Source organism: Frieseomelitta varia, unplaced genomic scaffold (genome assembly GCF_011392965.1).
Source record: "Frieseomelitta varia isolate USP_RPSP 00005682 unplaced genomic scaffold, Fvar_1.2 scaffold_792, whole genome shotgun sequence".
Taxonomy (NCBI): domain Eukaryota; kingdom Metazoa; phylum Arthropoda; class Insecta; order Hymenoptera; family Apidae; genus Frieseomelitta; species Frieseomelitta varia.
The window spans coordinates 113,216-136,977 of record NW_025110581.1 but is presented as its reverse complement, the minus strand read 5'-3'; the positions used below and the strand labels follow the sequence as shown (position 1 = coordinate 136,977).

The 23,762-nt window shown below is 40.5% G+C and overlaps 1 protein-coding gene and 1 long non-coding RNA gene across 4 annotated transcripts in view; one reads left to right on the top strand and one right to left on the bottom strand.

Moving 5' to 3' along the window:
- Positions 1-11,250, bottom strand: part of LOC122536021 (insulin-like growth factor 2 mRNA-binding protein 1) — an 88,943-nt gene extending 77,693 nt beyond the window's left edge. The window contains exon 1 of the mRNA XM_043668034.1: positions 9,883-11,250. Within this exon, the coding sequence (XP_043523969.1) occupies positions 9,883-10,057 (175 nt within the window). The 5' untranslated portion in view covers positions 10,058-11,250. The remainder of the gene's footprint in view (positions 1-9,882) is intronic.
- A 3,478-nt stretch (positions 11,251-14,728) lies between these two features.
- On the top strand, positions 14,729-17,979 carry LOC122536023. 3 transcript variants are annotated; one of them, XR_006308317.1, is made up of 4 exons: positions 14,731-14,978; positions 15,960-16,435; positions 16,592-16,785; positions 16,855-17,979. It is a non-coding gene; the product is annotated as an uncharacterized LOC122536023 (long non-coding RNA). The 3 variants fall into 3 exon arrangements; XR_006308316.1 differs by having other exon boundaries at positions 14,732-14,978; positions 16,872-17,979; XR_006308315.1 differs by having other exon boundaries at positions 14,729-14,978; positions 16,592-17,979.
- The last annotated feature ends 5,783 nt before the right edge of the window (positions 17,980-23,762 follow it).

Genomic DNA, 23,762 nt, shown 5'->3' with positions numbered 1-23,762 from the left:
TTTTTTTTGGGGGTTTCCCCCGAAAAAAAAAAAAAAAAAAAAAAAAAAAAAAAAAACGAAAAGGAAAATACGGCAGCCACCACCGTCTTCTCGCCTTCGCGATGAAGTCATCGATCTCGAACTATCTCCGACTCGATCGGTTATCAACTCGGTTTATTTATAACGGGTGTATTATTAATAGAAATGGCGTTCCTGCCGATACTCGATAGGTTTTCGCCGACGTGGGTAGTAACGTAAACCGATTGTGCATGCATCCGAGTTGCCGGTACAGCGTTTTTCGTATCTCGGCACTTGATACACCGAGAGATGGCCAAGGTTCTCGGGCCAAGCACCGCGCGAAATATACTTTTCACTTTTATCACTCTCAGCGTCAGGCAGAATTACGTATTGATTTTCACACGCAACGATTCCGACGAGCATTTACGAAATCTCGAAAGCGCGAGCGTCGTCGGAAATATCGTTACGGCGATAAGACGAATCTCATGGGATGACATAATAGCGAGAGAAGAGTTTCTTGCTTCTTTGGTCAAAGAGGAAGGGAGAGAGAGGGGGAGAGAGAGAGAGAGAGAGAGAGAGAGAGAAGGAAGGGAAGAGGAGAGAGTGAGAGAGAGAGAGTGAGAGCACTAGCTCCACGGGGAAGTAATAAAATATTTGGGTAGCGCTGAGCGGGAATGGGAATGGGAATGGGAATGAGAACAGGTTCCTGTTGCGCATTCCAGGCCGATGCTGAATACCGATGCCTTGGACACGGCGGTTGGCACGGCTAGGTACATAAATTACTATTGAGTTACAACTCGCTAGTTCAGTCCCACGGAAATCGTTTGCCAATCGTGAATCACCGGTCGAGATCGCGCGAGTCTACCGAGTAATTTGCCGATCAATATTCCCGAACAGGAATCTGTATCGAATTCGTTCGATTTCGCGGAAGATCGAATAGCATTTTTGGCGATTAAATTTGTTGGTTCTGGGGCCTGAGGCCCTGAGCCAAGCCAATAGAACATCGTCGAAAATTGTTTGAACAATAAAATTACTAAAAAAGTTCGGACCATGCCGCCTGACATGTTCCCTCGATTTTTTTACTATTGTATACGTACACACATATACAGGGTGGGCCAAAAGTTCCTTCCCACCTATTTTTATCGAAACTAATTTTGTTGATTTTAAGTTGAATTTTTATTTCAGTAGGAAGTGATTCTTGGCCCACCCTGTATATTTCCTTTCGTACAAGCCGGAATATTGGATACGAGGGCAACTAATAAAAATGCATTCTAGATGGGAAACGTATTTTTATTCGGGACAAACAAACGTCTCATTGATGAATGTTTGACGATTCAATCTGACACGTCAGTCTGCGTTTCGCTTTCGAACGACACACAACGAAAAGTTATAGATCCTCTCGAATGTCTATTTGAGGTTAGATGCAATACCTTTTTCGTGAAATTGATTTATCCTTGGCGAAAGAGACCAGAGTGACGAGAATTGAGTATAGGATGAATAGGATATCGCGCGTAACCGCGGGATATCGCGAAAGAGAACACGAAAAAGAGAGGGCGAGAATCGAGGCCGATAAGATTTAACACGACGCGGTAAATAAAATTGGAGCAGTTAGTCGGTCGGATACGCGCCCGTTTTTCGGCTTGGCAAAGAATAAAGCAAAAATTGCTTCGGACTCTCGGTTGGCCTTGTGGCATACTTCTCTCTCTGTCTCGTCCTCTATTCCACCCTCCTTCTCTGTCCTGCTCGTTCGTTCCAAGCTTCTCTCTCTCTCTCTCTCTCTCTCTCTCTCTCTCTCTCTCTCTCTCTCTCTCATTCACTCACTCACTCACGCCAACAAGACTCTCCTTTCTTGCTCTTTCTCGCGTACACCCTTGTGCCGCGCTCCCAGCGTGAGAGCGGCCACACAAAGAGAACACGAGAAGCACAATGGATTACTTAGACGGGTAGGTTAGTTTGCCGAATGAAGCGAACGGGCCCACGCACGTTAAGATAGGTCCTGACTGAGAATCCGTAAAAAGCGCGCCAAATCTGAAATCTCGCTCTTCACCGGCCCGATTTACACCGTTTCTCTCTTTTTTTTTTTTTTTTCTTTCTTTCATCGATACCCACCAATTTTCACCCAATCACGACGTACAACCGCTCGATTAACACGTTGCTACTCTGTATAAATTACGTACGCCGCTGTGAAGACCGATTCTTCGACTTTGCCTGTCGTGAAGTTGGCCGTACGTCGTTAATACACGTTGCCGCCGACGATAACCATTTTTTATCTAACACAAACGAACAAAGTTCAAACTTCACGTTTGTACGAAGTGGCCGAATCTTCGTGCAAGATGAACGCGGAACTTACGTCGAGGCGGGGACCTAACCTAACCTCCGTATCTCTCGACACCCATGTATCTCGTAAACCAACGTCCGAGTATATCTGCATGTATAGCCTCGCGTTATCTAACAACGTTCGACGAAAAACTAACGTGGTACGTACGTAGTTTTATTATCGAAGTTCCATCGCGCGTTCAAACTCAAAAATGGAATTTATCTTTTTTCTTTTTTCTTGTAAAAGGAAAATTCGTAGAATCGAGAAACGATGGTACGATTGTTATCGGAGTTTTCCTCGACGACCCGAGGCCCGTTGAGTTCGACCGTAGTCTTCGATAGACAAAAAAGAAACACACAGGCCAATGGAAAGGAAAGAAGAGCGAGAGGCAGAAGGAGAGTTCCAGGGTCTCCCGCGTTCGTTCGTAGATTAAATCACTCGGTCACTTTTCTTTCGTAGAGCCGACCGGGACAAAGGGGCGGCGTTTCTCGGAAGAGACTCGGCCCGAGGTTTAAGAATTAAAATAATATCCGCTCGTTCGGAGATTAATGGCGCCATGCCGATGCAATTTTTCTACGACGAGTCTCTCTTTCTCTCTTTTTTCTCTGTTGCACACTGGCGTTACTTCGGTGTACACGTGTTATTCAACAATTTATCTCTCTGTCGATTTTCCTACGAACTATAAGATACCTCATAGCAAAATTACTTATATTTGTTGCAAAACAATGCTACGTGCGAATCTAGGTTGTGTAATTTTGATTAAAATTTCCACGAAAATTGAACGACAAACTTCAAAAGATTTCTCAGTTTAAACGAGAATAATACAGTTTCATTTGGATAAAATTATGAGACACTGTCGTATAGAATCATTGCACCGAGTTGTATTTATAAGCCTAGACTATTCTTTGACAAAGTGAGTTTGTTAATTTGTTTATCAGTTTGTTTCGTTATTTTGAAAATTAATGGAACAAAAAGCGAAACAAAGGATAGAAGTTGCGCGGGTAAGAGGGCAGAAAGTATAAATTCAGCAATGTAAACATAATTTCACGGAGCAAAATAAATGCATACGTAACTCGATATCTGACGATGATTCGCGAACGTTTTGGGGCTTTGAAATCGGCTTCTCTCGAATCATTTACGAGACTGCTCGTCATTCGCGTAATCGGAATCGATTTCATCAATTTGACGAGACGCGAAATCATCGTGGGCCACTGTACACGAGCCGATACGTGTACGAGCGGCGTACGACGGAGGCAGGTGCGAACGAGAGCTGTTCGTGTCTGTCCTTTCTCGCTCGTCTCAACCGATCTTCCCCATCTTTCCGTCTTCCTCGCTTATATCCTTCGATGGATACGTCGTTGCCCGGTTCATTGACACCTGACGAAAGATTCGGATTTCTCGCTTCGTGCCTGACAATTACGCGCACGTGGTGCCAAAAAAAGAGGGGGAAGAAGAAGAAGAAGAAGAAAAAAGAAAGAAAAGAGATTCGCTGCTGCCGGCAGACGGTTACTCTCGTCTGTCTCCTTTTTTTTCTCTCTCTCTCTCTCTCTCTCCTGCTCTGTCATGGAAATTCCGTTCACGAGCGAAGGAGGCAAAGACGGACGTTTTAATTACCTATCGTGTACAAGACGCGGTTTAAAAGAAAAATAATTGGTCGAGAGATTTTTTGCTCATTGGCCTTCTTTCACATCGAATTTTTCTCTCACAAATTTCACGATGAATGGAACAACCACGCAATGTACGTGCCACGAATACTATTGGCTCGAAACACGTAATTGCGTAAGCCGATTTCGTGTTGTAATCGTCGATCACATATATAGAAAAAAAACGGTGGCAGATAGCGATGGGGTACAACGATAAAACGATAAACGAGTGTATTCTACTTTTCTCGAGCGCTAAGGAAAGATACGAGGGAAACAGAGCTTGAACGAGAAGATAACTCTGGCGTGGGTATTACAATAACGAAAAAGATTTTTGAAAAAAAAGAAAAAAACACGAATCGGCTTCGAAGCGACGAGCGGTAACACGGTTATTTGCCGGGCAAGTCAACGGCCGGGTATCTAAAACAAACACGTGTCTTCAAAGGTTCCCCCGAGCGAACAGAGGCTACGAAAGACGAGAGCAATGCATAGATAAAAGGGAGAAAGAAAAAAGGTGACCGTGTGGGAGGCCAACAAAGAAATAGAGAATTGTCGACGAGAAACCAATATAGAAACACTGAAAATAGAGACACCGGTGCTTCGAGGATAATTTCATATTGCAGGGACGTCTCAAAGCCCTCTTTTTTATCACCTCTTTACGGTTCAATATATGTACATATATTTTCGTTAATTTCGTTGCAATATCGTAGAACGAACTATTTTTCATCTCGACGCATTCTTTCTTTCCAGGCAAATTAATCTCGAAATGCTTTGACAAACTTTGACAAAATTAACCTCAAAATACTTTCTTTCCCGACAATTGAATTAACCTCAAATTGCTTTGGTAAATCTTGACAAAATTAACCTCAAAATGCTTCGACAAACTTTGACAAACTTAACCTCAAAATGCTTTCTTTCCTGACAATTGAATTAACTTCAAATTGCTTTGACAAAGTTAACCACAAAATGCTTTTTCTCCGGACGATTAAATTAACCTCAAAATGCTTTGACAAACCTTGACAAAATTAACCTCAAAATGCTTTCTTCCCTGACAATTGAATTAACCTCAAAATACTTTGATAAACTTTGACAAAATTAATCTCAAAATGCTTTGACAAACCTCGACAAAATTAACCTCAAAATGCTTTCTTTCCTGACAATTGAATTAACCTCAAAATACTTTGATGAACTTTGACAAAATTAACCTAAAAATGCTTTGACAAACCTAGCCCTGTTTAACGGCCGGAATGAAAAAGTAACGATCGCTTAATTCTGATGCAACGAGAGAAAGAGAGAGAGAAAGTTTTTATCGGTTGTTAAAAGCCACGGCTAATTAAGCCACTGATCTGCGGTTGTGAAACACGCGTGTGACTGATAGGGAACTGTTATGTTCCATTCACGTTCGCGGTGTATCGAATATATGTTGAAATCTCACAATGGCTTTCTCTCGCCCCTGGTTCCAAAGACCATTCAGTTAATGAAAGCGGATGGCTAGACGAAAAAGAAGACGAGAAGAAACACTCACACTCTCTCTCTCTCTCTCTCTCTCTTTTCTCTCTCTTTTCGCCGCTCTAAAGATAGCACTTCCTCCTTGAAGACGCGCAAGCACTTTTTGCGCTTAAGCCGTACATTTGTGTCGGCGTTAAATCGAGTTCTTTTCACCGATGTTCTCAACTTCATTTACTCGGTCCAGACGAAACTTTCATTTTACAATTATTAACCAAAACTATTTTCCTTCTCCTCGTCTCTGCACGCGAACGAACAATTACGATTGTAAAGAAACTGTCGATCGATGGTAAGATACAGCTTGAAAACATAGATACGTGTACGTACATGGTTTCCGACTTGAAAGATACTGACCAACTGATAATAGACAATGCTAGCTGATTTTCCATTAGCAGACAGATTAAACTTGAACAACCAGAGATCTATTTGAAATTACTCGGTTTATTCGGTTAAACTGCAAAGTTTAACCTTTTGCGCTAGTAACTGTGCACGGACCATAACGAGTGACCAAACCGTGTACAACAATTCGTCTTCTTTTCGAATTCATCGGTATGTCACTGGATACAAATTACTACGAATTGTAAGTAATTATAAATCGTAATATTTATAATTATAAGTAATTATAAATCGTAATATTTATAATTATAAGTAATTATAAATAATATTAAAATAAATAAAGCGTTTATTTAAAGGTTTATAATTATAAATAGTAATATTTATAATTATAAGTAATTATAAATAATATTAAAATAAATAAAACGTTCATTTCAATTATTAAATACAAAGGATAGAAATTACTAGGAAGTAATAAATTTATTATTTATTTTGCCTGGGTTATATCTCAATATACTTAAAACTGAGAAAATATTGCAATTTGGGGACAAATATTTTTGACACGTGTGTGACACGTTACTTCAGCGCAAGAAGTTAAAACGTGTATAAGGATCGATAAGACGCGAGATTGAAAGCAGATACACATGACACGTTCCGGAAGAAAGTTTTCCCTCATCGTAATGGAATTATCGAGCGTGTTGGCGTACGATTATTTTTCTTTAATTTCGATGTAAATATTATCAACCTCGAGGTTCGGCCATGCCCGGGCAGAAATCGAACCGTCAAGTTCCATCAGTGTCGGTTACCGATGCGCTGTTAACAGGTAACTTTTTTCGAGGGCAGGTGGTCGCGAGCAGGCACGCGACAAATCAAACTGACCGAGACACGAACGGACTGCGAGCCTGTAATCTTTTCCTCCACTGAAAACGACATTGAATACGTTTCGGTGTTTCGTCAAATTTAAACGGATGGAAGATATCGTTCTCGATATATATAAAATTATGTAATAGTATTTTTCTGGTTTGTTATAACAAACAACAACCATAACGAGATTTCATAGACAAATTTTCCGTAATAAAAAGATCGTTCAATTTCTTCAATTTCCACGGTTTCGAGTTCGGTGAATTAATATCGACGGCCTCGTGGCCCGGGTGTAGTTTAACCGCGACTAGTCTCTAAGTTTAGTTAGTCTAAAACGTAACACAACCCACCAAACTAGTTCTGTACTCGGCGAACGTAACGTTCTCCGAACACCGTGTATTGTATCCAAAGATCGGCCTCGCACACATACAACACACGCATACGTACCCGCTGCTGCAGAGCAACGACTGTGAGCGCCTTGCCTTCTGTATTGCTAACGAAATAGAGGGAGAGAACCTATTCCCTATGAATCGTTTCAATGTTCGTTCGCGCCTCTTTCTTGCAACCCGGCTTCTAAACAAGCCGGGCCGTTCTTCTCTCCGGTCATTCTTTGCCACATTTTTGCCTGCCATTATATTTCAAATTTCCTCCACGACTCCTCGCCGCCCGTGCTTTCTGGGAATTTAAACTGCATCGGCGCGATGATTTTTATCTTTGCGCTTTATAAAGCGTCGTTTCGTCGCTTTCGCCACACGTGAAACGTGTCTATTATTTATCGTCGCGTCTCGAGAGACAGGCACGAATGCGACAGTGATTTATCTTACCGACACAGACCTGCGATTACAACTGCGAGTGTGATCTGTCTTACTATAGTTTAAAAATGGTACTCTTTGATTTTTCCGACTCTCTAAATAAATTGTTAGCAAATAAAAATGCACGGTTCGGATTTGCTCGATTAACACTAGAACTACCGAAGCGGTCAAAATGACCAATTTATAATTGTTTAGAGCAATTTCGCGGATTTACAAATTTTTTTAGAAATTCGAGTGGTTTTTTGCAAGATGTATGAATAAAAGTTCGTGTTCATCGTCGTGTTATCAATCTTTTTCTATTCCTTGCATTCTAATTTGTTGGACTCGATTTTTATACTTTAGTCTTCGGTAGTTCTAGCGTTATATGGCCGTTGTTGCACATGACGAGTGTGAATTGTTAATTAATTCTACGAACGCATCGGAGATGAAGTTGCACGACAGTATTTTCACGACGTAAATTTTAATCTCGCGTTGAAGCCAGTGGCCAATCGTACGTCACCCCGCCTGTAGACGCGACCTTGACCACGTTTTTTAGGCGGGAGAATCACCGGCGTACGGGCGTCGAGTCGTTTCTAGTCAAGTGTCGATCTAATTTTTTCCGGACAACGTTGAGATTCGGTATTTTCACTCGAAATATAAAATGATTATTTATTTTAGATAATCATTTCCGTGACTATCGACAAACTACATCGTGTACGTAGAAAAGAGTAACTGCGTTAATCAACGTAGTCTTTGGTAGTTCTTTAACCCTTCGCGCTAGCAACTGGTTCGCGGACCATAACGAGTGACCGAACCGTATACAATAAATCGTCGCGTTCCTTTCCTTTTACTCACTCGTCGGTATATCACGTCGGATAGAAATTATTAAGAAGTAATGAACTTATCATTCGTTTTGCCTGGGTTATATTTAAATATACTTAAAACTGAGAGAATGTTGCAATTTGGGGCAAAAAATTCTCGACGTGCGTGGCACGTCATTCCAGCGCAAGAGGTTAATCTCCGATTCTCGAACGCAGCCATCTTACGCCATTGACGAACGAGACAGTTTACATAATTTAGTTCACACGCCGTACTTCGGAATCGAATTCTTCTATAATCAATTACGGTTCGCTTATCGATCACGCGGAATTCTTTCCGAATGCTCAAATTATCGTTATTATTACCGAAGTGAAGCGAAGCTAGCAATCGTATCGATCAAGTTTGAGAGTATGTTGGCTGCGATGTTGAACGATTATCAGAAACTTATCTCAAAGGCGAAACCCACACGCGTGACCTTGCCGGTATAACCGCCATCTTGCCGATGCGTGCGCCTCACCACCACGTGGATAAGTTTTCCACACGACACGAGAGTACTCCGCAAAGTAGTTTCTATATCTCGCCGACGTTTTTAAGAGGAATGTAAAAAGCACGATTCGTCGATTTCGCTCGAAATTTTCCCCGTACAATCCCGCGCGGGAAAAGAGCGTAAGAGCATTTGATTCAAAGTTGTAAATCAGAGAATTCGCGGGAGAATTAGAGTATACTCGAAAGAAACGGAAAAACGAATTTTTTTTTTTTTTTTTTGATGGACACATTTTCGAGGCCGCACCCAGAGGCTCTCAAACCTAAACGATTCGCAGTGGCAATTAGTTCAAAGCGGTCACTTGCGAGAAAATCACGAAACAAAGTCACAATCAAATTGTTTTCCAATTGGACTGATCAAAGTGAACAGAAAGTTTGTACAATTAACAATTAGTCGCCATTGAACATAACTGACGATCAATTCGTCGAACGACACGATGAAGTTGTCTATTATTTACACATGTAAAAGTACATTTTAATAATTATATATATATGGCATATGATTATGTGAATTAGGGTAGGGTTGACTATATACAGGATACCGATCATTTGATCGAGGTGGGAAAGTAAATGTAAGCAGCAAATCGTGTAAAGCGTATATATATATACAAGCGTGCAAATGTTCGTATATTTCTACTTCAAATATCTTACAAACTAGTTGAAAAAAGCGTGTAAAAAAAAGCGTGACGATGTCAACGTATCGTGTGCAGGTACGCAGACGAAGCTTTGTCGAGGGCTTTGTACAAAAAACGAGTGGACCTCTCTGCTCGCAGGCGGTACCTAAAATATAACATTACTCGAAGCAGCAAAAGCATTTTTACAGTGACTAAATTAACAAAGTGGAAGGCTCCGTGTCCCGTGCACTGCCCCTTGCCAAGATTCTTCTTCGTTCGGGTAACGTGACCCAGCAGGCCCTGTGATAATAGCAGCAGCAGTAAACATGGTAAAACAGCGTATTTTACAAAACACGTTGCACGTTAGCAACGACCAATAGAACTCGAAGCATAGCGACATAGCGAAGCGAATGTTTTCATCCAACGTTATACCAACGTCTGTACCGTGGTTCTGAACTTACCGTTAAGTTTGTCGATCGCACGATCCGCCACAGATTGATCGGTACAGTCGACGAACGCGTAGCCACCTCGTTTCACCAGGATCGTCGTGCACGATAAATTATGATCCTGAAAGAGTTGCCTGAGGGCACTCTCGTTACAATCCGACGGCAGATTGCCCACGTAGAGCTTCGACATGGTGGTTGGCTCGCTCTTGGACGCTATGGTGGCGGCTTTCCCCGAGATGCGTGTCCCGGTCACGTGGCTCGAACGAATTTGCTGCTCGGGTTGGCGGCACGCGGCTGGACGATGCGACCGTTCGCTGACGATGTTGCCCGCGGAGCACACGTCAACGAAGATGCGCGATCACGTCGCGATAACGATTACAGATAACCGAGTATATCTCGCACTACGAGACCCGAATGTGAGGAAAATCGCGGACGAACTCAACACGATGACACGATCACCGCTGACAACACGTCCGGGACGGAGGGGAGGGCGGATCGCAGCTATCCCCGATGTACAAGACGAATACAGACGACGACGACGATCTTGGAAATCTCCCGTTATCACACAGGAGAAGAAAACGAACACGAGAGCGCGCTTTCGTCAGAGTCTCTTCCGTGGCCTGTTTTTTTTTCGGTCTGAATTTTCTACTGCTGTCTCGACGTCTCTCAGCGGACACGATCTCGGCGTGATACTCGGCGTGATTTTCGCGCTTGCACACCAAAAATGAAGAACGAAAAGGAGGACACAGGAGGTTTATCGTATTAACTTCTCTTGAACGATCTTCCAAGCGTTCCTTGGCCGGGTGCTATCTTTTGTTTTCTCCTCTCTTCGTTTCCTTCGGACCCCGCTGTCTGTTTCCCGCTCGCTTCGAGATTCAACAGACTCTCTGTCACGTCGACTCGTGGCACCGGTGGTGGTACAGTGGTTGGTTGGTTGGTTTGGTACTGGTAGTTAAGACTTGGCGTGCGTTTCCGGTGGCAATGGATGTCTCTCGAGCCAGCTCGATCATACAAACCGACGGAGGGAAGATCACGGCAACCGGCGAGAGCTGCGACAAACTACGATCGTGCCTTCTGAGAAACGACTCTTCAACTTTTTTAAGGTTAAGGGACACACGAGCGTTCTCTCTCTCCCGGGCGATTCACTGTGCGCGCCTACCGATTCCTTCCCACCTCTCTTCGTTTCCTTCTCACACTCTCTCTCTCTCTCTTTTCTTTCTTCTTCTTCTCTCGTTGCGACGACGGCGACGCACCTTCCTACCAGGCTCTTGTCTCTTTGGCTAGACCACGACACGACGTTCGAGGGACTCTCTCTCATTTTCCTACTCTCTCGCCCTCCACGACCCTTTCTCTCTTCCGCTTCTTCTCTCTTCTCGTTCGCTCTTTCGCGTGTCCTGGGGGGGCAACGCGATGCAAACTCGTCACTCTTCTCTCTTCTTCTTTTTTTTTCCTTTCTTTCTTCTCCTCTCCTGCTTCCTCCTTCTCGCTCGCGCTCGCGTGTACTTTCTTGTTTTTTTTTCCCTCCTTCCTTGGCTATCCGTCCTGCTCCAACGTCCAAGAAGCTCGCGGCCGCCAAGCGGGAAACCGACTCGAAATTCGCGAACGCGTCGTCGTTCATTGGCTCCGGCGACACCACGTGGCTGCCCCACCGACTCCCGCCTCTGCTCCCGATTGGTCGGTTTTCGCATGCCGGTTTTCGCAGCCGGCAACGTGCCTGTCTCTGCGTGCACGTTCGCTTTCGCGTGCATGCGTGCTCGCTCGCTCGTTCAGGTTGCGTGTGCACGCACACGATCGTGCGTGTACGCGAGTAGGAAACGCATGTACGCGCGTGTGAGCAGCGACGGCGTACACGCGCGGGCGCAGCCACGTTTTCTCTTTCTCCCGCCTTCTCGTCGTCGTTTCCTCACTCTTTCCCGCTGTAGCACGTGTTCGGTTCCTGCAGGAATCTACCGGGTGTTTTCGGCGAACGGTAGCATGGTTAACAAGTTCCTTGCTCCTGCCGTTCCGTCTCTCTTTGGTATTCATATTGAAAGATCCTCGTACGAATCCTAGCGAGCGTCCTTTCCCCCCCTCCCCCTTTCTTCTTTTGCTAAGCGCCGCTGGACATGATGAGACCGGCGAATGAATCTAAGATGCCTATCTTCGCGTTCCTATTTGCATTTTGTACAAACGGCCGCGTGGAATCTAACAACCATTTTCTAGCCTGCGCTCTATTACGATTTTATTCTCGCCTCTTGCTATTTTCGACAATTCGCACAAACGATCTTGCATCTAAATTTATGTTAGGTTTAGGTTATCGTATACCTATATCGTACTTCTATATCCCGAGAGTTGCTGAAATTGATTACACGTTCGAGTGACGATCGTTTCTTGTCATTTTTGCAACACGATGCTATTTACGATCGATTTAAATGCTAGAGACTGACCCGTTCGTCAAGTGGACAGGTAAGAAATTTCGTTATGTGTGAGAAAATACGCGGTAGAATTTTATGGAGATTGGGATTATGGACAGCCTTGCCTGCGATACCACTCTGCACACTATGCAGGGATAGACAAATTCGTTCTTACGTTAGAGCAGTGCCATGTCTACAAAGGGGTGGAGTGAGACAGCTGCCTCGGTGTGCCCAGGGTCAGGGTGCTCAGTGTAAGAGGTTGGAAAAGGAAAAAACGATGCCCATGTTGCTTCTTTTCACCTGCCTTCTACCTACGAGCAACGATTAATTATCTAGAGCTGCTTTTTTTCTCCGTGATTAGTTAGGAAGAGTCAACTGGATCTTTGCAGCTGAATGAAACTGCAGTGCCATTTTTCACGAGTTACCTACTCACACGCGGAAAGATGAAACGTGGTGGAACATACATTTGTCCATTGAATCAAAGGATATGGCAAATTGATCGACAGATTCTTTGCTCGTGAAACGAATCGATGTGTCCTCTGCAGCTGAATGAAATCATTTTTTCACGAGTCACTATACACCTACATATATGTATAAAGTTGGTAACGCGTAACGCAGAATATAGAATGTAAATATTCGTTCGTTTAATTAATCGAGGGACTGGGAGGGAAGGATGTGGATAAATCAATTAGTGGATCGTTGGTTGAAAAATAAATAACCAGAAGGTGTAGGATATATTTTTATCGGAATAAAAATTATGTTCCCGAAATGGAGGATGAATACAGAACATAGTCGGCTACGTTTCGGCGTGCCATCCGGTTTTCGTGTTCCCCTACGTACCCCTCCCAATTTTAGAACGCCTATTCCGACCCTCCGGTAGCTTAGAACTATTCGATTACCCCTGTCCACCGTTTAATGGGGGCGTCCTTAGAGACGTATGCAGAGGAAACTTAGCCACAGGATATTATAAACGTTCTTCGTTCTGGCGTCGTCTAGGCAAAGCAAATATAAATATTTGTCACGTTTTCCTTTCCGATTGGCATTATCTCTTCCCGTTGTTTGTATTTATCTATATGCTATATTCTAATGGCTGTGAACGATGGTTTAAATTTCTGGCGTAACGTTCGAAGTCACGATGATCAATTTTCAAACAGCACGGTAATCGGCGAACGTATGGAAATTATGTCGAAATTGTATAGACGTATGTACGTTCATCCTGTACCATTATCTGTGAAATCCAATTTTCGTTCATTTCGATTTCTCTCGAAACTTCTCATTTCGTGTTATTCTTTCCTACTTTTTTTTTTCATATCTTTTCTCGAGCGTTATACGCGAGCCTAATCACTGTTACGTGTAATTTGAATATAGTTTCAACAATGCTACCAACCTAGCTCTTTCAAAACAGCAATATATATTTCATGAACGATAAGTGGCAATCTAGCGAAATGTCTTATTCGATAGTTTTCACTTCCATTCTTTCTCTGCCAATTTGACTTTTTTTTTTATCCCGCTGTTTAATTAGCCTAATTAATTAAATTAGCCTAGTAGACGTAACCAACTTTCTAGATGATATTCTTCGATAATGCTATGCTTATTTTAACACACTATGGTTATTTCGTTACCTCTTATAATTGTTTGTTTTTCATTACTTATTTATTTTGTTTTTCATCTTTCTTATTTTTACAGTATCGAATTTGTTATCTCTCTTTCTCTCTCTCTCTCTTATTTGTGTAATATCTACTGCTTGCACAATATGTTCCTTTCCTCTCGCTGATCCTTTACAAATAAAGGGTAAAGGGAATAGGAAAACCCAAATAACGGGAAATGAATTGGAAAGCTGCTGCGACGTTCGTCCCGGGTTCGCAGCTGCTACGCAGTGTACACATTATGTGATTTTACTTTGGTCGATTCGAAACGTACGTACAATCTGCATCTGTGGTCTGCCATATGTATCCACGCGATGCATCTCGGGGAACGGATCACATTTTTCTTAAAAGAGATTTCGATTTAGGCTTGTAGGCTTAAATTTATATCTTACGCATTTATATCGCGCGTTGCAGTACTAAAAATGCACGTTTCTCTTAAAGATGTATTTGTGGCTTTGGGGATAGAAATACCGATCGGTAACATGTCTTCTATTTTTTTTTAATAAGGATTTAGATGTGCGCGAGTACTTCTCCTACTTTACATCGGAAAGAATTTTTGCTGGTAATTATTACTCTGATACACGATACAAAATGCAGTGACGGTTAAAAAAGAGAATTGAAACAATTGATTCGAAAGGCGTGGAAGCGTATGAAGAGTCGTAAAAACACGGCAATCACTACGACAGACAATTAATTTTAACGTACTTTACGTCGGCCTTGTACGTAAATACAAATAGTTTCAGCCGTGATTTAGAATAAATTACCATCGCGTCCAGCCAGTCGATAAGTTAGGATTTAGGAGATCTCTGACTTGCCAACGCAGTAAGTAACTGTCGTTTCCAACGAGTGAAATTTTGCCCCGTATTTGTCGCTAGGGGGTTTCGTAAACATTTCAACGAAAAAGTTCCCTCGAATGACTCGGAAATTGTCAACAAATTATCATTTTATAATGCAAAAAGTGCAATCGCAGTGTCTCGTGTTTCTATAAGAATAGCTTCTTCCTTTCAGAAAAAACTGTTGCCCATATTCTGGTGAAAAATAAAATAGTGTCTCACAAATGTAATTATCGCAGGTATGTACGATAATATTTAGAACCAATTGTTCTCGCATATCAGGGTGTCAACAATTATATATTATAAGAATCATGAAATCTCGACCTAACCTAAATCTTTGCGCGAACCCGAGTGAATTTTCCGTATTTTTCAAGACGCCAAGAACAATGTCAGTTCAGTTAGATGTAAAATATGCTTTTCAAATATCGAAGGTAGATCAGTGTCTTTATACTTCGACGATATTTCCTCGTTCGTTAACCGTTTTCTGTATTCTACCGCGTTGGAACAATGGGATTCGGACGAGTGACGCTCAAAGTTTTCGTCGTGGCAAGATCTAATCTCTCAGAGTTGGCTACACCCTCGCAGTCAGCTCGTCTCGTAGACAATTTGAAGCAGCCTGTACCAACAGCCTAATGAACAGTTGGTTCCTATTGGTAGAAGGCGCCCGCGTTTAGCCCTCGTTATGTTACGGTAGCGCAGCTGGCATTGCCCCGGATGGCCTCCCCCCGATTCCCCTCTCCTATGCCCCTCTCCTCCCCCCTCCCGCTCCCATCTCGTGCCCCTTCTTATTTCTCTAGCGATTCTAGGCTTGGCGGCCTAGAAAACTATTCCCTCGCAGCGATAAATCGCCACGCACGTACGAATAATCCGATGAAATACGGAGCTGCACACGGTCATTACATGGGTGTTTCGCGGCCGAAATCTCTGGCGACAGTTTTTCTCTCACTTCCACATCTGTCTTTTCGAACAAGATTCGCGTCGGCCCGTGGAAAACCGGAGGCAGTCGCTCGCATGCCCCGAGCAGGAAACAAGCGTTTCCACGGAACGAGATTTATGTACGAGGGTCGAGAGATAGAAAAGAAAAAATCGTTCCAAGTTCGAAATTTCGAACGATCGGTCGTAGCTCTAGAGATGATATTCGCCAACCTTTCTGAACGTTTCAGACGTCTAATTTCTGAATATTCACACGTCTTGAAATTTTTCTATCTTTTTATTTTCAGATCTTCAGTTTCAGACGAGAAATATTATTTATCTTCGTTCTCGCTTTTTCTTGTTCGTTTCTGGATATTTCATTTCTCATTCTTATCTTCTCTTCCGTGACTCGAGACAAGCCGGATGTCAGATTATCGGCAAGGAAAATCTGTTACTCGAGAAGACACAGATGATGCACTTTGACCATTTTTTTTGAACATCTTCGTCACACCCTCTGTCACGTGGATTTCCCCGAAATGGATTTTCTCGGAAATTTTCTCCGGCTAGTTTCGGGCTAGGCTACAAGATTTTCTAGTTTCACGGCGTGTCTCTAGCCAGGCAGCTGCAGCTGTTACGAATGCCGTGGTAACAAGCGTGTCCAAAGGATCGAGGAGGAATCCATTATTCCGCCGTGAAATCGTAGGGAAAAGGATGACGTTTCAGAAAAAAAAAACCGATTATTTCATGGACGAATCCTTGCGATGACAATATACCCAGGCTTACCGTGAGTAAACTCCTCTCTTCTATTTTTTATTCTATCCTTGCAATTTTTGCAGTTTGTCCCTTCTTGCAACGTTTGTAATCTTTTCCATTTGCTAATTGTATTCCAGTATTGTCATTAACTACTAGTAAATCTGGGTAAATGGATCTTTGCTTTCAGATGAACAGCTGACTTCGTTGCGTCGTTTATGATCAAGAACCGATATTCTTTGTTATTCACATGATTACCCAAATAGACAATACATTTATTAGATTGCTTTTGGTACAAATTGGGGTACAAAATCCATGACGAGATTCACGATTCGTTCTCTACAAGCCAAAATCATAGAAGCGTAATCTTCCAGTTGTCCAAGGGTATAATCAAAGAATTATGCTACATTTATTATACTATACACTATACTACTATATTTATTTAGTTTACAGAACTTTTATTCGAACAGGGCAAGACTTTCCACTTTGGAACTTATTCAAGTAAAAATATTGCAACACTGGCTGTTGCAACTCTGCTATACTATACTAATTGTACTATACTTAACACTGTTGTACTATACTGTACTAGCTGTACTATACTATACTATGTAATATATAGATAATATATAAGATACTTTGACCAGGAATCAAAGTATGAATAGGATAGGATATATAACCACAGATAGAAAGAGTTTAGTACCACAGCAAGCACAAGCTAATATTACAACATTTTTATATCTATAAGTTCTCTTGTTCTGTGAAGTGTAATTACAGTACAACGTAACACCGTTGTCGATCCTTACACATCAAACAACAAACTACTGGATGAAACAAATACTTAATACGCGTCTTTTTTGGGACTGCAACAAACTGCAGTTGCAAGGAAGTCATTGTCTTGGGACGGTTACCTGTCCCTAAGGATTAGCATGCAGTTATTCCGGCAGATGGAGAATAGGAAAGTAGGAATAGCAACGATGTCTCTTGCGGTCATGCCGCGCTGAAATAGGACAATCGTTCGACATACCTACCGGAATTAGGATTCTAACGGTCACCGAATGGAAACGCCAATGTCACTCCTTTCCCAAGCATTTGCCTGCCTGGACATAATGACAGGGTGACAAAGGATAATGTGACGATCTCTCGACCGCAAGTCTACAATTTTCTATAATTTACTGTTAGCGTAGTTTTAAAATCTACGCTAGGAATTATCCAGTGTACCACGAGTTGCACAACACGTATTAGGAATTTTGGCAGATAATACAAGTATGAAGAATCGGTTGACATCAACGGAGTTATTATTGCGAGACCAGCGCATCCAGTTGAAAATGGCGTGCATTATAAACACACGGATCCAACCATGTTGCTCATGTACACGCGTACCTATATGTAGGTAGACGCGTACATGCACGTATGGTAGCTGAAGGGGCAGGTTTCGAGCACCAACCTTGGCAAAAGGGCCCAGCGTATAAATGGCGGCTGAAAATTCGCAAACTCGCCAACATTGTACTGATATTTGGCTTCTTCTGTATCATATCTATCTAAGGATAATTAAATCACCACTTGTTGGGTGGAACAAATTCTAAGACACGTTGCAATGAGTATTAAATATTTATTTAATTTAATTCCTAACAAACAAGAATTTGAACGAACAAAAGTTTTGAGATGCACACAATGATCCAATGTTTCATGATGATATTTAATATCTGTTGATGCGTTTTGTTTTATAATTTTTATTCCAATGATGTATTTGAGGTTGTACACGATTCCTTCCTGGGAATATTTAGTGTTCTTTATTGAGGAAAAATGAGGCTTATGCATTATCATCTGTAGCGTGTTTTCTGAAATTTTGACTTTCTATGATTCATAAGAGAGACATAACAGATTGTTGTTTTGTCGTCAGAGTGAGCAAATAATTACGAGGGTATACAATTTTTATCGTCACTGTTCTTTCTTATTCTCTCATCGGTTCTGTTGCATGTTTAATTCAAATTCAAATATTTCCATATAGATTTTTCTTTTCTTGATCGTATTCTTTTTTTTTTTTTTTGATCATTAAGTTTTGCTCTTAATTCAAACTGATATGGCTAGAAGGAACTTATCAGAGTACCACAGGGAACCACAAAAGACACAAGTTTATTCCGTTTATTACCAGTTGAAACGTACAAGAATCCACTACTCCATTTTTAGAAGTATTTATAGTTTATTTCGACCAAGGGCAAGAGAGTCTCATCGCAATTCTTATTAACCTTGACTAAGTTATCTAATAAACTGTTTCTTAGGGCATCGTTTGGATAACAATGTGTGGAAATCATCCGTCAGTGACGCATTCGGATAGATATTTGAGAAATCTTTTTTAACAACAATACCAAAGTGATATCACTCGATCGAAATCTCTTGGAATTTATCTCTATTTATAAAGATATTTATATAGATAAAGATAGTAAATTATACTGTAGTTATGGCAGATGGATCTGCGAACAAGATATTCGGTCAGTGACGCGGAGGGGGGGGGGGGGGAGATGGCTTGTCGTTGCATCCCTCCTTTTGTCCACGAATCCACGGTGTGCATCGTTGCATCGCTTTGTTGCATGCAACTCGTCGGAAACTCGTGGGGAACCAACAACGGACACGCTCTGCATGGAGGGAGTGCCTCAGTGGAGGGGTGACGCGTGCAAGTGGGGGGTAATGCACTTTGCACGCTCGAGAACTGCGGTTTTCAACCGCCATGAGACATTCGTACGGTATTTTCAAATACCGGCTAGGGAGAAACTACGAAGCTTTTTCTCTATTCAAATTTCCTGGAAAAATGCTTGATAAGCAAGCGGGAAACTGGCTTAAAAGAAAACTCGGTTGTTACGTCCTGTAGAAAACTCCATCGTGCATATTGATGATCTAAGAACGTTTGTGATGTACCGACGAATTCAAAAAAGAGGGCTAATTATTGTATACGTATTTGGTCACTCGTTATGGTCCGTGAACCAGTTACTAGCGCAAGAGGTTAACGCTGGAGTTAAAATTGAAGCATGAAATTTCCATCGGTGACATTGAAGTCCAGAAAATGGAGAAACGTTTTGATACAATGGAGATTGTGACAGACTTTTATTTATACATTTTGCAAACAATTATTTAAAACACACTGTTTTAATGTGTATTGTAAATGTAAAATGTGTAATTAGGGATAGCCGTAAGTAACGTCTTTTTTTGGTACTGTATGGAATTTTGTTTCATTTAAGAGTAAATACAATTAATCTATAATATAATCTGTAATATAATTTAACAACAAGCACATTAAATGTTAATTTATTTAACTAGAATAAAAGTTATATTATAATAAGTTAAATTATTGTCACCAAATGGCAATGTTTATTAAATTTGCAAAAAACGACATTACTTATGAGCACTCCTGATAAATTGCTTATTTTGTCCACTTTGGTGATTTAGTAATATAGGTTATGTTACAATAAGTTAAATTATTGTCACCAAATGGCAATGTTTATTAAATTTGCAAAAAACGACATTACTTATGAGCACCCCCGATAAATTGTTTATTTTGTCCACTTTGGTAATTTAGTAATATAGGTTATGTTACAATAAGTTAAATTATTGTCACCAAATGGCAATGTTTATTAAATTTGCAAAAAACGACATTACTTATGAGCACCCCCGATAAATTGTTTATTTTGTCCACTTTGGTAATTTAGTAATATAGGTTATGTTACAATAAGTTAAATTATTGTCACCAAATGGCAATGTTTATTAAATTTGCAAAAAACGACATTACTTATGAGCACCTCTGATAAATTGCTTATTTTGTCCACTTTGTTAATTTAGTAATATAGGTTATGTTACAATAAGTTAAATTATTGTCACCAAATGGCAATATTTATTAAATTTGAAGAAAACGACATTACTTATGGATACTTTTAATAAATTGCTTATTTTGTCCACTTTGGTACTTCCGGTTTGTTAATTCTTCAGTGGAGATTGCGCTGGAATGACGTGGCGCGCACGTCGAGAATGTTTTGTCCTAAAATTGCAATATTTACTCAGTTTTAAGTATATTTAAGTGACGACCCAGACAAAACAGATAACAAATTTGTTACTTATCCATAATTTCTATCCAGTGATATCATACCGGCGATTTCAAAAGAAAAAGAAGAAGCGACGAATTATTGTATACGACGTTGGTCACTCGTTACGGTCCGCAATCGGTTGCCAGCGCGAGTGGTTAAGTGAAAGGTAAACGTTCCAATCGTTGCAGACGATCCAGTCAGGCAGCTACCTAAGTCACCCAATCAAAGCCGAAGTGAAATAACGAAAAACCATCAAAGTGATGATGTAAGTTTACAGGCGTCCAGTGAATTTTGTTCGCACCTGTAGTCGCCAATTTGCTCGGTTGATCTCGCTTGTAAAATTAAAAGATCTCTCTCTGCCGATCGGCGGACTTCATTACGGATCCATGGCAAACGTTTATTGGCGGGACTTGTTCATGGTGGGGCAATGCACATTTACGCATGCCGCGCGCGAGGTCTTGCATCGTGCACCGCGTATGTATGTACATTTGGCGTCGTGTGGGTGAGGCACGATGGTGGGATACCGCGTTTACCGGCAGAGGGGTACTATGCACTTTAGCAGCGCAGCGCAGCGCGTGCAGCCGCGGCACTGCAACCGACATTGATACGCCATTCACGTTTCGTCACGTTGTTTTGTTCCTTCTTTCTTTTTTAACACATTCTTTTTTTTTAAATTATAATTCTTTTATGCGTATTTTTTCTATTAATAAAAATCAGACGCGTTCTAAAGTGATACTTACTATAGCTAAACGAATGATGAAGTGTCGGTCCTCGGAAAGAACAACGGACACAGTTTGTCGTACTTCCTCTATTTATTGACTTGAGATTACTCCAGAGTACAAACTTTAGAAAATTGTTTGTAATTGAAAAATTATTATATATATATATATTTAAATCAACTTCATGGGTTAGGTTTAGGTTAGGTTTGGGTTAGTCAGCGACAAGAGAAATTATGTTATTATACAATTTTATAGAACTTTTTATTCGTAACAAGAATAAATTGAACTCTGGAACACTTACTAATGTAAAAATGCTGCAATACTATATTATACTAACTGTGAATCCTTTTTGCCGCGTTCATACATCCTTTCTCTGATTTGTAACATGTTCCTGCCCAAAATATCTTTACTAAGACGACTCGTATATTTTCTAATTTCTTAACAAATGTGAAGTTTCTTTTTTTTTTCTTCTAAGAATAAGGATCACGCGGAAACGAATAATTCACGATGATCCACTCGTTGCAATTTGCTGCACTTTATCTCTTTATTTATTGATGCAAGATAAAGTTCGCTGGTCTGCGAAACGTTTACAGATAACGACACAACTAGACGCGCACTGCAGACTGAACCAACGAATGAGAGCTCGAGTCTTATATTTATATTTTATTTTTTATATTGATTATTAAATATCTTATGTTTTTCCGGATGTCACATCAGTGACAGTTCACGTCAGGGATGGCCAATTTGTCTCGTGACTTCTGGTGGCGCATGGAGCAAGTTTTGATAATAAATATAAGACATAAAAAAACGTGGAACTTAGTTTAATCATTTTCAGAATTGAGTCGATATATCGATCAATTTTCCTTAATTTTGTGAGTAAGTAAAAATTTACTATCCTCCTGCCTGTTTTCAAGTGACCTGTTGAGAACCGGTGAAGCTTTCTCAATGCTTCGAAAGTTTGCACAAAAGTATAATATGTCTTATTTGGGAATAGCTACAGATGCGAACAAGCTTTCCCCATGAAATTAATTAAGAACAAGCACCGATGAGAATTTAAAGAATTCGATGATTCTCGTTACAAGAGAGTTAAATAATTTGGTCAAGAGCAAACAGAATCGTGAATCCCTATTTAAAAGTAAGTTGTTTTGTCTTCTTCTAATGTCCTTCTTGTACGTTTATCATTCGTGAACACGTTTGGTTGTAAAGTAATTTAGGTGCATCGAAACACACTTCGGAAATATTTGGCCGCTGATTTACGTGTTCTTTTTAACTTCGATCGATATATTCGATGACATTTTCCAAATAATGAATCACTGTCGAGCTATCTGTCTCTATCTTACGACGAAGAAAGATTCTGCTCGCTTCTTTCGGACAAACATTCGGAAATTTGAATGTGTCGAACGACATTGATCGTAATTTTGTTTTGTTGTCGTATGAAATGTCTTGAAAAAGAAAGAGAAAGAAGAGAAAGATGATTGTTAGATGATTTTTAGTATCAATACCTATGTGAAGAGTTCGGTTTTCAGAAAATTAAGAATTCGTCCGGTGAGATGATAGTTTTAATTAATTTTGTTTCAAAAAGTCGCATTGTTGGACAGATAAATGTATTTATTTGTCAATTACGTTGTCACGTGCAAAGCTAACCTATGAATTACTATGAATTAATTTGTAAATTAAACGTTAATGCTAAACCATAAATTGACCATAATTAGTATAAAATAAATTACCAGAAAATTAATCGAAAAACAATTTGACAGCTATTATATTTCACAGATATTGCAATTACAATTGAGCGAGAATGTAAAAAGTTCTTTATCCAAGAATTTCTCACGGACATTCTCGAAATTTCATTATTTTTACTAATTTGTTACAATTAAATGCAACACGTACGTATCTGTCAGAGAAGTGAAAAGTGGAAAGACAAAAACAAAAATTTGCTTTCGTTTAGGCTTGATAGAAAACGTTCAAAAGAATTTCATTTGCCCGCCTCTTGGAGGATCAATATGTTCGTTTCAGTTGTCGACATTCCTAGATAATATGTATAAAAATAATTAGTTCCTAGATAAGATAATTCCCAGACAATGAGGTATAAAAAATATGGTCTCTGGTTCCACCGATAGGTATCTTTTATCATTATCTTCTCAGCTCGTGTTAGCCAACGATTAAGCTGGCAACTGATTGCGGACCATAACGAGTGACCAACGTCGTATACAATAAAATTTGTCCTTTTTTTTTTGAACTCGTCAGTATGATATCATTGTAGATAGAAATTATTGAGCAGTAATAAATTTATTACTTGTTTTGCCTGGGTTATATTTAAATATACTTAAAACTGAGAAAATATTGCAATTTTGAGACAAAAGAGGTTAACCACTTGCGCTGGTAACTGATTGCGGACCATAACGAGTGACCAACGTTATATACAATAAAATTCGTCCCTTTTTTTTTTTAACTTGTCAGTATGATATCACTGTAGATAGAAATTATTGAGGAGTAATAAATTTATTACTTGTTTTGCCTGGGTTATATTTAAATATACTTAAAACTGAGAAAATATTGCAGTTTTGGG